Source organism: Schistocerca serialis, chromosome 2, assembly GCF_023864345.2.
Source record: "Schistocerca serialis cubense isolate TAMUIC-IGC-003099 chromosome 2, iqSchSeri2.2, whole genome shotgun sequence".
NCBI lineage: Eukaryota > Metazoa > Arthropoda > Insecta > Orthoptera > Acrididae > Schistocerca > Schistocerca serialis.
In genome coordinates, this window is record NC_064639.1 from 1,008,918,067 (window position 1) to 1,008,933,216 (window position 15,150).

The window sequence follows — 15,150 nt, forward strand, 5'->3', positions numbered from 1 at the left end:
TCTTGGACCTCACTAACACCTATGATATCTGTATTCTTCTATTAGCAACATTACTTTCCCTTCTGACCATTCCATCACCCACGCAATTCATGTTCAACAACAAAAGTAGCTCGCGTGCTAAACAGCAGACGAATGCTCCCTGCGTTGCGAACGCCGAAGCGGAGAGCACACGGACTTCCTTTGATGGTTCGCTGAAAGAACGGCAATCAGAGAATATGAGCGAACATCTGCGAATACAAAGCGAACACGAACGAAAACTGCTTGCTCGCTATCGTCTACCGTTTACTCCAGAGAGAATGATCGTTCGCTCTACAAGCGCTGTTGTATTTCGCAAACTAAGCTTGATTTATCGATCTGAATACCCATTCGTTTCGAACACTATTCCTACTCGTCATTCTTAGCTTTACTGGCACAGTAAAGTCTGTTGTTAAAAGCTGGTAAGTGCTGGGCGAAACGCGCGAGAAGTTATCGGGTATCTTCTCGCGTCTTTTAGTCTCGCCTTGGCACCAAGCGTCAGGTTGGCAGCCCTGCTGTGTCGCAGCGCTGTTCGCTACCCCGACCGCTGCCGCTGTCGGAGGGGCACTAGCTTGTGGGAGCTATTCGCGTACACACTTGTTAGACTGAGGGGACGCTCGTAAAGTTTCGACATGGCTCATAGCAACGCTGTTCTCCGCCTGTCTGCTGTGGTGTTGTTAGTCACCGCCATCGTACGCCCAGGTGAGTGAGGCCTTGCAAAGCGTTTTCTTCAGCTATCAGTTTCAGTTCAACAGCCGGCTCTAGTTGATTGCAAGCCAAACAATGGCGCTACGGGACCGTGTTGTGCCAAAAAAGGGAGTGCATAAAAAACAAGTTTTCGTTCTCATCAGTCTACATAGCTTGCTGTCTCGTGTATTTTTACGACGTAATAAAGTAGCAAAAATGCGCCTTTACTCGTGTAAAACTTGTTACGATGGTTGACGATAGAAAAGTGTATCATTCTTTGGTCTGTCAGTATGGACGTTGACGCGATACTGAACGGAAGTCAGATGTATTTCGACATGGAGCGAGTTGTCGCAGTAGTGAGACACTGGACTCATTTTTGGGAAGACGGCGGTTTGAATCCATCGCTTTAGATTTCCAGTGATTCCCCTTAATCGCTTAATGTACACTTTGAAAGGGCATCGCCGATTTCCTTCCCCAATCGTGGTTTGCACTCCGCCACAAATGAGCTTGTTGACGGGATGTTAAACTATAATCTTCCTTCCTTCCTTCCTTCCTGATGAGCATTGTAACGATCACCACTGCACGAGTACTGAGTCTCACACACACACACACACACACACACACACACTAAGACTTAAGAGGTTTTATTTCGTATGTATAACAACTATTCGAACCACATCGCTGAGAAGTTTTAGTACGTCGCACTGTATAGCGGAATTCCTGTCTCTTCTAACACTCCATCTTTCACTCTCATGATAGCATTAGTTCGGGATGGTGTGAATGCCACATCGTGATGGGGCTATCGACTGACTGACTGACTTGATTTTCCGTTCAGTCGAATCAAACTAGTCTCTGTGGCCAAGGCACCTATATGAATGTTTTTCACTCGCTTTGAGTGGGTTCAGTAAATATGAGACGACGGGCTGCCACAAATCTCTGAGGGTGATATCAGTTACATGAATGTTGACAGTCAGTCTCCGGATTTCACTGACTTCATTTGCAACCATTGTCAGACTCAAGGATAGCTTTTCGGTTATACACCAGAGTTGCTAATTTTTTCAGAGACAAATAACGTTTCTTATTTCAAGGAGCAGTGAATAAAAAGTATATTTTGGAAAATTTTCAAAATATACTTACTTAAATACGAATTTTTCGTACTTCCATCATTCACTCCGTCTTCAGGCCACAAGTGGCCCATCAGGACCATCCGACCGCCGTGTCATCCTCAATAAGGATGCGGATAGGAGGGGCGTGTGGTGAGCACACCGCTCTACCGGTCGTTACGATCTTTTTCTTTGACCGGAGCCGCTACGATTCGGTCGAGTAGCTCCTCAATTGGCATCATCAGGCTGAATGCACCACGAAAAATGGCAACAGCGCATGGCGGCCCGGATGGTCACCCATCCAAGTGCCGGCCACGCCCGATAGTGATCTCACGGGAACCGGTGTATCCACTGCAGCAAGGCCGTTGCCACTTCTATCATTAAATATTGATTTTTGGTTGAGTTTGAAAGGTTGGTAAGTCGCGCTACATTATACATTATTGTTTAAATAAATTAACAGTTAATTATTATTTAAATATATTGAAGGCCTGTATCTCTTTTCCTGTTGGCTCGCATCCATTACCGATAATTCTGTTTCGTAAATGCTGACGTGACGTGAACAGAAAGCACATAAGGTACAATTTTTTTCAATTTTTTGTTGACTTAATCACCTGTCGGAAGTATTTTTTCAGGAGAAATATTTATCTTCATTTTATTTTATTTGAGTTCTTTAATTGTTATGGTTTTAGAATATGAATCATCCTTGCAGATCCAGCGTATCGCATTGAATTTATCTCGAGGACCACTGTTTATCCAGTCATGATTTCCTCCGTTCCCACACCACTGAGTGTTTCGGTATTTTGATCCAGACACAAAACTCACTTTTAGGTGAACGCGTATTTATAACAATGGAGGAAAAACTGAATTACAAGGTTCTCAGTGGCACTCAATAAAAAGAAATACCGGAACGACAATAACAGCGACGACAGACGATGACAGCGTGCAGTTAATAACTGATTTTACACTGCCGAAACGATCTTCCGCACAGAATGCGCCGGGGATCAGGCGACATGTTTCCGCGACATGTTTCCGCTTCCGTCTGTCCAGAGATGTGAACAGGCTTAACCGTGAAATGAAAGTACCAATGTGCCAATTTGAATAGCACTTGTTGATGTTCTTGAAACACTATATGTGCTACTTTTCTAAATGGTAAAATGTATACAGCTTCGTGTTCACAGCTGAGATTTGTAGACGGTAACTTAATTTTCTGCACAATACATTTACCTTCCTCATGAATAAATGGCTGAATAGGTGTGTAAGGATTGGGTTCAAATGATTTTTAATCATTGGATATCATCAAGGGGTATTTTTATGCTCAATATTGTATCCCCAGCGATACATCAGCTTCATTAGTTACACGTTAATTGCATTTGGAACAACATAATTCGAAGCACTGTAGTAGTCGGTTTTAAATGATGACACGAAGAATTAGTCTATTCTATACATAAGTAAATGAACGTTATAATGTTTATTTCAAGTTTGGTGTGTACCCCTAGTGATGTCTTCACGTACCCCTGGGAGTAGTGCTACCCTCCGATCGTGTGTGCACCTCGAGTTGTATATCACTGCTTTAGTTCAACTAATGCAGTGCTTCCCAGCCTCTCTTAGCCCATTTCCCCTGAGCACAGTCAGACATTAGCTACTAGCCCCCCCTCCTCCCCATGCCATCTGTTGCCCCCCTCCCCTTGCCACATGTTGCCCTCCCCTCCCCCACCTTATCACCAACTTCAGCACCTAACTAAACTGTAGAATGAAAGACGTTTCTTGGAACACTTTTTTTTTTAAAATGATGAAAGATGAATGATATTTAGTTTGTTTGTGTGTGTATGTATGTGTGTGTGTGTGTGTGTGTGTGTGTGTGATTTCAATGACTGACGTAGAAATTCGTGGGGCATCATATGTGCCACCTACAACTCCTTCTCACAAAAGAAAGCAAACTCTCCACAGTGAGGATACGCACTTGTTACAAAACATATTTCCTTCGCATTATTCCTTTTCATTGCGGCAGTTGCTTGATCTGCACACTGCAACCCCATTTAAAACCAGACAAGTTCAGACGTGTGCGCTATACTTACTGTTCGTAAATCACTTGATGCTTCACTCCTTACTTCTGAACTGGCAGAAACTGGTCGGCTTCAGACTGTTAATGCTTTATGTCTAACCATTCTAACAATAATAATGATCATAACAATAGAACTGTGTACAGAACTACTGTCAATTAATTCATTTATCGTTTCGAAGCGACTAATGAAGTACTTTCTGGACTACTGCAGGTTCTATCTACAACTTGGAGAGGACATTTTCTTGAGATATTTAGCATTTGTTACGTATATGTCTCACTTTTATCATCAGCGGAGAAAGGAACAAAACGCAACGTATGCGTGTAGTGGGTGGACTATGTGACGAACCTGTAATATCCACCGCATTAATGCTACTAATTGAGAAAAAGTAATTATTGATAACTTATAAAATCAGTATTAGAGTCTTCTAAAATTGTGATAATAGTAATGATCTTTTGAAAATAATGAAGTTTCGCGACTGAAACAGAATTGAATCGTTTAGTTTTTATCCCTCAGAAAATTTCATGTTAACCTCAGGGGGTAATTACCCCCAGGTTGGGAACCAGGGAACTGATGATAGTACTACAGACTCTTTTTCACTCAGAAGAATGAATGGGTAACTCAGCCAGCTAAAGAGTGGTTTCATTTGAAAGAGCGAAAACGTGGTTCAGCCGACAGAAAAGCTGTACACTGGTTTGACTTGAAAAAGGAAGAAAATAATTCAGTTAATACACAAAACTACAATGGACTGTTCTGTTTTCATTCGATTGTTTTCATAGACTTGTTTCACCAAAAAGAAATCTGAATAGTAATCCAACCTACACACGGGCTGTGTCGACTATTTTCGTTCGTTTTCTCCCACTCACTCCAACCGATACGTAAACTACAGTCGTCTGCAGAATGAGATTTTCACTCTGCAGCGGTGTGTGCGCTGATATGAAACTTCCTGGCAAATTAAAACTGGGTGCAAGACCGAGACTCGAGTTCGGGACCTTTCCCATTCGCGGGCAAGTGCTGAATCGACTGTTTTCATTCGGATGCTTCCATAAACTGGTTTCACTCTAAAGAACGAATGAATAATTCAGCTGATTGATTGTTTTCCAACACTGGACTGAATCGATTGTTTTCATTGGGTTGTTCCCATCACTAATGCCACAAATACAATGCAAGCCGAGCAGGTACGCTGAGACGAAACTCACTTCTGATTAGTCAGAACAAAGTCTAATACACCGAAAAGTCTGTGTGCCCTCCATAATTGTGAGGTTTAAGACTTCTTCATGTCCACTGACTTTTTACAGAACCAATTTGAAACAGGTGGGGAGCGATGGGATGATACATTGGCCTGCTGAAACTAAAAGTCTGTAGAGGTGGTACATATTTAAACAATTGAGCGTAGATAATATGTTAGATCACTACAGCATTCGTCTGTGTGGTAGGGTCTACGGCAACAGATTTACCAGGGTACCAGCACAGGGCTCAACTCTACCGCCATCCGCTGCTGCAGCGGCAGCCTGCTAACGGCGGCTAATGTCTACAAATGCTTATTACCATTCTAACATTGTGGACATTGCGACAGTGCACATTAGGCAACCTGAGCAGCAAATGTCGTTCAAGGAACCAGGAAAGCTGTCAGATGAGTCACTAGAGAGGGTGATGCAATTGTACTGACTTGCAACCTCAAAAAAGCGACGATTATATTACGGAATCTACTCAGGATGTTTCGAGTACTTGGTCTCCCTGAAAAATAGTGTGACTGGATTGAATTTTTCTTGGTAGGGAGGACTCAGCCAGTTATCTCGCATAGAGAGTCATTGATAGATATAGAAGTAACTTCAGGCGTGCGCCACGGAAGTTTGTTGGGACCTTTGCTGTTGATGTATATTAATCGTCTGGTGGACATTATTTATAATAGTAACGTCAGTCTTTTTGCTGTGCTGCATTACTGTCTGAAAAAAGCTACACAAATATTCAGACCATTATAATGATGCAAATATTGGCAATTTGCTTTAAATTATCACATATGTAAAATTTTGAACATCTCACTAATTAAAACTTACAAGTAAATCTACCCGAGATACACTTCGATTTTGATCGGCTTTGAATGTGTTGTTGTGTAGAGCAAAGTAAGAGACATATATATTTTTTTAACGTGCCCAAACGGCCGTTGAGGGTGTGAAACACGCCCTTGAAAAAAGCTGAGTATAATAGTTCTGAAAGTTTACCGCTAAACGGTAACAGATATAAAAAAAATTCAAATAAAATGTTTTTAATGTATGATACAACGGTGCACCCATACATATCGAAAAAGTCATTTTTTTTCGATATCCCCTCCCCAACAATATTTTGTTTTGCATTTCGATATTTGACTAATAGCAGAACCTATAGCATCATTAACACAAAGTTCATTCACATTTGATGAAATGCGATTACAAAGATGCATCTGTCAGAAATAAGCTAGAAATATCTCTATATCGCGGTACATGCGCCCTACACCATTTAAGTGGCAACTGTCATGGTTAATAAACCTTCCCCAGATAAATATATTCTAAATATATGTTCTACACATACTGTTCCATACATATTTTTTCTGTTAAATTTATGAAATATAAACTATCTCGTGTTGTATTTGTGTTTTCTTTGTACACTTCGTGTACGGTATTTTGTTTTGAAGTTGTAATCTTTTCATATTTAATTATGGTATATTCGAAATCGCTAGTTCATTATAACATTATTGTAAATTTGTATAATAATGACGAAATGCAGAATTGTTCTGATAAAAAAATACTGAATTGGGGGGGGGGGGGAGGGGTGGATTTCCAAAAAAATTACTTTTTCGACAAATATGGATGCATCGATGTAACATACATTAAAAATCGTAGGACTTCTATTTTAAGTATTTTTTGTATCTGTAACGGTATTCATTCAGAAACATTAAACTCATTTTATTCAAGGGGGATTTTCAACCCCTTCAAGGCCATATGGGCACATATAAAAAATTATGTGTCTCTTATTTTGCTCTACAACGTAACATATTCAACGCCAATCAAAATGAAGTGAATCCCTTGGGTAGGTTTATTTTTTAGTATCCTGACTACAATAACAATAATCACAATTGGAGTCAATCACTCTATAAAAGCGATTGCTTACAAAACACTCGTGCAACTCATCCTCCAATACTGCGGAACTGCATGGAACATATACCAGATAGGATTAACTGCGGTTATGAATTTTGTTTGACCCACGGGAGAGCATCACGGATATGGAGAAAATTCTCAACAAGCATATGATTGAAGATAGATGTTAATTATTCCACGAAAGCCCTCTTAAGATGTTTCAAGAACTAGTATTAAGTGAGGAATCTAGGAATATACTACAACCCTCTACGTATCGCACCCGTAAGGACGGCGAAGACAATATTTGACTAATTACAGTGTGCACAGAAGCATTTAAACAATAGTTCTTTCTGCGGTCTATAAGCGAATGTAACGGGAAAGCCCTCCGGTGTGGCCGAGCGGTTCTAGGCGCTACAGTCTGGAACCGCGCGACCGCAACGGTCGCAGGTTCGAATCCTGCCTCGGGCATGGATGTGTGTGATGTCCTTAGGTTAGTTAGGTTTAAGTAGTTCTAAGTTCTAGGGGACTGATGACCTCAGCAGTTAAGTCCCATAGTGCTCAGAGCCATTTGAACCATTTTTGTAACGGGAAAACTGCATAATAGGGAACATCGAAGCTATGTCTTATCGATGTCGAGGTCATTAGAGATGATGTACGAGGTCGGATTGGATTAACATGGGAAGGAAATTGGTCGTCTACCTTGATTAGGAATCCTTTTCAGTATTCTCCTTTTTTAAGGGAACCACAGAAATCCTAGATCTGGGTGGCCAATTGAAGATTTGAACTTGTCGTTCTTAATTCCAGTGGTAAGAGGTTAATATTCATTGTGAGTAAAAGGATTTTCTACAATTCATTTCAACTATTAGCAAGACACGTAAATAGCTCCGACCATACGATTCTCCAATGTATTTGCGTCTGCGGAAAAGAGGTATCTGAAAACTTTTTCTGCGTACGTTGCAACCCATACACTAACCCTTGTTTCTGAAAAATGCCACAAGAATCATAATGTGCAGAGTATACGTAATGCGTCTGCTGACTGCCTTCCTATTTCGAACCCAAACATTATGACCTATTTTTTGAAGGGGTCGTGAGCTAGTCTGAATCAGTGAAGATAAATTGTTCTCCTTTCCTATGCAATGTGTCAAATATATATCTGAATTGCGTGCAGCACTGTGATGTGCTTGTGCAAGAACTGTTGCGCTTGTGTTGGTCTTGTACGTGATTATCAACATGGAAAGAAACAGCCCCTTTCGAATAGCACTATGGTAGTACATCCACATCGCCATCATTAACGTCACATGCTCCCACTTCATGAAACACAGCAAAGAGGTTTGGGATTATATCCAGAACATTAGCGTGCGATGTAGTGATATGGAACTCAACAGCACCATCTCTTTTGAAGCTGCAAGCCACTTACATTCGGCCGGCCGCGGTGGTCTAGCGGTTCAGGCGCTCAGTCCGGAACCGCGCGACTACTACGGTCGCAGGTTCGAATCCTGCCTCGGGCATGGATGTGTGTGATGTCCTTAGGTTAGTTAGGTTTAAGTAGTTCTAAGTTCTAGGGGACTGATGACCACAGATGTTAAGTCCCATAGTGCTCAGAGCCATTTGAACCATTTTGAACTTATATTCGAAGATACTTTTTACGTTGTAAATAACGATGTTGTGACACATCGGAGAGTTCCACTATAATTTTATTCCTTTTTACTAATTTTAATTTATCGACGGACTCGCATAATTATTACACTGCCTTTTGTCTCGGCAACAATTTTCAGATCTTATTACTACCATGGCATTTTCAAGAAAAGACGATATCGGAACACCATCTTTTTGGTTTTTAAAGTTTCTTTCACCACCAGGATTCGAACAGATTATCTCAGGCTGTCAAGCATCACTTTATCGTACGTCAGACACCTAGCCGTACACGTTTAGCAATGTGTTTTAAGGTCTGTCGCAACACTTCCAAAGTTTAAATGTGGAAAACTGTAATTTCCATCGTATATACCAAGAAATAATTCGCATATCTGAATCCTTCGGACGATTTAATTCCCTGAGACAGGATGAGTGATTTTTAAATCAGTTTATACAATGCTCTACAGCATTGGTGAGTTTTAGTCTTGCTGGTCGGCTTTACGGACTACCTGTGAAAGCACTTTTCACTGTTGTTTCATTACTGTGGTTTAAATAACTGTGTCTACCCCGGGCGAACAAGGTGTGGCAATGATCTGGCGATTCCAAACGTCTTTCGCATGCGCTGACTTTCATTCAGAGATCGTTTTTTATTCTTATTCTGCCTCGCAGAACTTTTCTACCAAAACCAAACGCTCAAAATAACCCCACTACGCAATTTTAGCGTCACATTCCAAATCTAAAAGAGGTATTATCTTAACTTCTGCATAGCTAAAAGAAGGGCAGCAAACAAACAAACATGATTATATCCTGTACAATCGCACCAGGATCTGTTCACTTCGAATCAATGTACCTTTCCTTGTACCATCTCTTAAATTTATTCTGCTCGTCGCGACTAGAGAGTGGGAGGGATGACAGATTATATTTGTGTGAGCGAACTGTAATTGTAGTGAAAATGTCCTCGCCCGTAGCCTGGTTTGAGTACCGGCAGTGCTTTACCAACCATTGTCCTGTTGGAACAATGAACTCTTGGCTTTCCCTGACCTACGAACTGACTTAATCACTTTAACATCGTCTGAAGCTCAGTGCAACTTGGCTTTTTTCCCTTACATTTATCATACGCAGAGGAGAGGGAAACGTTAAGTAGCAGAAAAAAATCCAGAGGCCAACTGGGGAACGAACCGCAGACCATTGTATTTGTAGTCAGTACTCCAAATTCATCTTCACGGTTTCGTGAGGGAGAGGCTAAGGATTCTTCATGTATTTCTCTTCCTGGAACTTTCTTGGGAAGTTCTCGCAAGGTACTAAGGACCACTTTCTTCAGTGTCTTAGTTCTGACAAGGGAACCTCCCCATCGCACCCCCCTCAGATTTAGTTATAAGTTGTCACAGTGGATAGGCCTTGAAAAACTAAACACAGATCAATCGAGAAAACAGGAAGAAGTTGTATGGAACTATGACAAAAATAAACAAAATATACAAACTGAGTAGTCCATGCGCAAGATGTGCAACATCAAGGACGTTGTGAGGTCAGGAGCGCCGTGGTCCCGTGGTTAGTGTGAGCAGTGGATAGGCCTTGAAAAACTAAACACAGATCAATCGAGAAAACAGGAAGAAGTTGTGTGGAACTATGACAAAAATAAACAAAATATACAAACTGAGTAGTCCATGCGCAAGATGTGCAACATCAAGGACGTTGTGAGGTCAGGAGCGCCGTGGTCCCGTGGTTAGTGTGAGCAAGTGCGGAACGAAAGGTCCTTGGTTCAAGCCTTCCCTCGAGTGGAAAGTTTAAATTTTTATTTTCAGACTGTTATCAAAGTTCAGGCACTCACACATAATCAACTTCGCTCTCCAAAATTCCAGGACATGTTCAGATTTGCTTGGACATATGCAGGATTTGACGATCTACACACGGAAAAATTTGAAAACGTTAAAAACATATGTTTTGACAGAGCACAGGAAAAACTGTGCGACTGTGAAACTGTTGCATTCATTTTTTGCAGTTTATGTGACAAACTCTTATGTTTTCATCACTTTTTTGGGAGTGATTATCACATCCACAAGACACCTAAATCGGGCAAGGTAGAAGAATCTTTTTACCCATTCGCCAAGTGTAAAAGTTAGGTGGGTCGACAATATATTCCTGTCATGTGACGCATATGCCGTCACCAGTGTCGTATAGAATATATCAGACGAGTTTTCCTGTGGAGGAATCGGTTGACCTATGACCTTGCGATCAAATGTTTTCGGTTCCCATTGGAAAGGCACGTCCTTTTGTCTACTAATCGCACGGTTTTGCGGTGCGGTCCGAAAACACAGACACTAAACTTATTACAGTGAACAGAGACGTCAATGAACGAACGGACAGATCATAACTTTGCGAAAATAAAGAAATTAAACTTTTCACTCGAGGGAAGATTTGAACCAAGGACCTCTTATTCCGCAGCTGCTTACGCTAACCACGGGGCTCCCATGCTCAGATGTTGCCTATATTGCACATGGACTACTCAGTTTGTATATTTTGCTTATTTTTTTCATAGTTCCACACAATTTCTTCCTGTTTTCTCGATTGATCTGTGTTCAGTGTTTCAAGGCCTATCCACTGTGCCAACTTATAACTAAATCTGAGGGGGGTGCGATGGGGAGGTTCCCTTGTGAGTTTGCAGAATGTCTATTGCACTCAAGTCAGTGAAACGTTCATGTGACCATTCGCACTTTGTTTGTTTGTATATGATTGTGGTTCGGGTAAAACAGAACACCTTGAGCGACTAGAGACAGGACGTTCATATTCACAGGACGTGTATATTAGTATGTTGTGCTGAAATGATCAGCAATTGAACTACGTCGGCCCTCGGGTTCAAGTTCAAAACCGATACTGCGAGCCGGCCGAAGTGACCGTGCGGTTAAAGGCGCTGCAGTCTGTAACCGCAAGACCGCTACGGTCGCAGGTTCGAATCCTGCCTCGGGCATGGATGTTTGTGATGTCCTTAGGTTAGTTAGGTTTAACTAGTTCTAAGTTCTAGGGGACTAATGACCTCAGCAGTTGAGTCCCATAGTGCTCAGAGCCATTTGAACCATTTGAACCGATACTGCGGCGCAAAACCACCTATCGGTAAAATGTGCTTGCGGCTCCCGTTGTCGCTAAAAACCGAAGGTAATGGGTCAATATGATTTGAGCAGATGTGCAGGATGCCTCACAGACGTATGCGCAAACCATACCGTCAATCAATAAGTTCGAAAGAGGGCGCATTATTGGCATGAGAGAATGTGATGCATCCATCTGGGAAATTGCTGCTAATGTGGGACGAAGCGTTTCGGCAGTGCAACTGGTGTGTGCAGAATGGTTCACGGAAGGCCGTAGAACACGACGAGATGGGTCAGTTCGCACCAACCAAACTCCAGACTCCCCCCCCCCCCCCCCCCGCGGTGGCCGTGCGGTTCTAGGCGCTCCAGTCCGGAGCCGCGCTGCTGCTGCGGTCGCAGGTTCGAATCCTGCCTCGGGCATGGGTGTGTGTGTTGTCCTTAGGTTAGTTAGGTTTAAGTAGTTTTAAGTTCTAGGGGACTGATGACCACAGCAGTTGAGTCCCATAGTGCTCAGAGCCATTTGAACCATTTTGAACCCCCCCCCCCCCCCCCCCCCCCCGAGAAGATCAACACCTTACCCGAATGGCACTACAAGACAGATCTGCGTCCTCATCGGCTCTGGCGCAACAGTGGAACTGTGTAACAAATGGTACACTATCAGGACAGTCCGTTGCCGTTTACTATGGCATGGGTTACGTGCGCGTCGTCCACTTCTCCGCCTACCTTTGACGAATGTGCAGACGGCACTCGTATATGGAACGTCACCACTGGGAACACGAACGAAATCAAATAGTGTTTTCAGACGAATCCGGGTTCAATTTGTTTGAAAATGATGGCCGCATTTTGGTTCGCGGCAGTCAGGGGGAGCTGCATCACTGTGACTGCATTAGTACAAGACACACAGCGGGAATTCAAGGCCTCATGGTGTGCGGTACTATTGGGTACAGCCACAAATCACAGCTGGTGTGTGTCCAGGGCACTGTGACCAATGTGACGTACACGAATGACATCCTACGATACGTAGCCATACCCTTTCTGCGCAACACCCCAAACGCCATTTTTCAGCAAGGCAATGCACGACATGTTGCTGCACGAACACATGCCTTCTTGGTGTCACAGGATGTTAGCCTTTTGCTCCGGCCCGCCAGATCACCAGACTTGTCGAAAATGTGTGGGATGTGTTGAAACGACGGGTGCAGCGCTGTGACCCAATGCCAACCACCACAGATGAACTTTGGAAATAGGTGAATGCAGCATGGATGGCTAAAGGCTATACCACAGGACGCCATTCGCGCGTTGTACGCGTCGATTCCATCGCGCATGGAACAATTTATCAGGGCCCATGGCAGACCCTTTGGACGATAGGACACATGCTGTGCTGAGGTGACTGAAATGCTAATTATTTCTGCAGAACATATTAATGTCTTTCAAGGTGTTCTGTTTTTCTGAACATGAGTGTATATACACTGAAGAGCCAAAGAAACTGGTTCTCCTGTCTAATATCGCGTAGGGCCTCGCGAGCACGCAGAAGTGCCGCAAGAAGACGTGGCATGGGCTCGACAAATGTCTGAAGTAGTGCTGGAGGGAACTGACACCATGAATCCTGCAGGGCTGTCCATAATCCGTACGGGTACGAGGGGGTGGGGATCTCTTCTTAACACCACATTGTAAGGCATCCCAGATACGCTCAATAATGTTCATGTCTTGGGAGTTTGGTGGCCAGCGGAAGTGTCTAAGCTCAGATCAGTGTTCCTGAAGCTACTCTGTAGCAATTATGAGCGTGTGGGGTGTCGCATTGTTCTGCTGGAATTGCCCAAGTCTGTCGAAATGTACAATGGATATGAATGGATGCAGGTGATCAGACAGGATGCTTACGTACGTGTCACCTGTCAGAATCGTATCTAGACGTATCAGGGTTCCCATATCACTACAACTGCACACGCCCCACATCATTACAGAGCCTCCAACGGCTTGAACGATACCTTGCTGACATGCAGGGTCTATGGATTCATGAAGTTGTCACCATACCTGTATACGTCCATCCGTTCGATACAATTTGAAACGAGACTCGTCCGACCTGGCAACATGTCACGTTGAACGATTCTCTTCTGTCGTCGTTGGTCCCGCTCTTGCAGGATCTTTTTCCGGCCGCAGCGATGTCGGAGATTTGATGTTTTAACGGATTCCAGATATTCACGGTACACTCGTGAAATGGTCGTACGGGAAGATCCCCACTTCATCGTTACCTCAGAGTTGCTGTATCCTATTGTCGTGCGCCGACTATAACATCATGTTCAAAGGTTACACGATAAATCAGTCTAATCTAAAAGCTGTAAATTAAACTAAATACCTAGGTATTACAATTACGAACAACTTAAATTGGAAGGAACACATAGAAAATGTTGTGGGGAAGGCTAACCAAAGGCTGCGTTTTATTGGCAGGACACTTAGAAAATGTAACAGACCTACTAAGGAGACTACCTACACTACGCTTGTCCGTCCTCTTTTAGAATACTGCTGCGCAGTGTGGGATCCTTTCCTAATAGGACTGACGAAGTACGTCGAAAAACTTCAAAGAAAGGCAGCACGTTTTGTATTTTCGCGAAATATGGGAGTGAGTGTCACAGAAATGATACAGTATTTGGGCTGGAAATCATTAAAAGAAAGGCGTTTTTCGTTGCGACGGAATCTTCTCACGAAATTCCAATCACCAACTTTCTCCTCCGAATGTTTCTTATATTTCATTTTATCTGTTTCTACAATCGTGTTATAATTTCATGTATTGACTCGTTCCATGACCATGGAGACTTCTCCTAAATGTGGTCCCACGGAACAATAAATAAATAAATAAAAATGCGAAAATATTTTGTTGGCATCGACCTACGTAGGGCGGAACGATCACCACGATAAAATAAGGGAAATCAGAGCTCGTACGGAAAGATATAGGTGGGCGCGCTATACAAGATTGGAATAATAGGGAATTGTGAAGGTGGTTCGATGAACCCTCTGCCAGGGACTTAAATGTGATTTGCAGAGTATCCATGTAGATGTAGATGTAGAGAGGCACTCAAATCTTGATAACCCACTATTGTAGCAGCTGTAACCGAATTAACAACTGCGCCAGACACTTGTTGTCTTATATAGGCGTTGCCGACCGGAGCGCCGTCTTTAGCCTGTTTACACATCTATGTATTTGAATACGCATGCCTATACCAGTTTTTTGGCTCATCACTGTATATAATGAAACTCCCAATTAAGACATGGCCGGATATCTCTTCAACTTCGTACACGGGCACAATATCAGATGGTATGTAAACGATTAGTGTGGCAACTCTCTGTGACGGGTAGAATGTCGACCAGTAGTCCGGGCTGGTTGGGAGCTTGAAGGCAGGTCGTCAAGGTTCCAGTCGATTTCTTCTGACTAAAGGAAGGGAGAATTGCGGTATTCTGCCCTAAATCG

The 15,150-nt window shown here is 42.9% G+C and overlaps 1 protein-coding gene across 1 annotated transcript in view; it reads left to right on the top strand.

Moving 5' to 3' along the window:
- The first annotated feature begins 559 nt into the window (after positions 1–559).
- The window catches only part of LOC126458423 (uncharacterized), a 250,304-nt gene continuing 235,713 nt past the window's right edge, over positions 560–15,150 (top strand). The window contains exon 1 of the mRNA XM_050095460.1: positions 560–717. Coding sequence (XP_049951417.1) covers positions 648–717 — 70 coding nt within the window. The 5' untranslated portion in view covers positions 560–647. The remainder of the gene's footprint in view (positions 718–15,150) is intronic.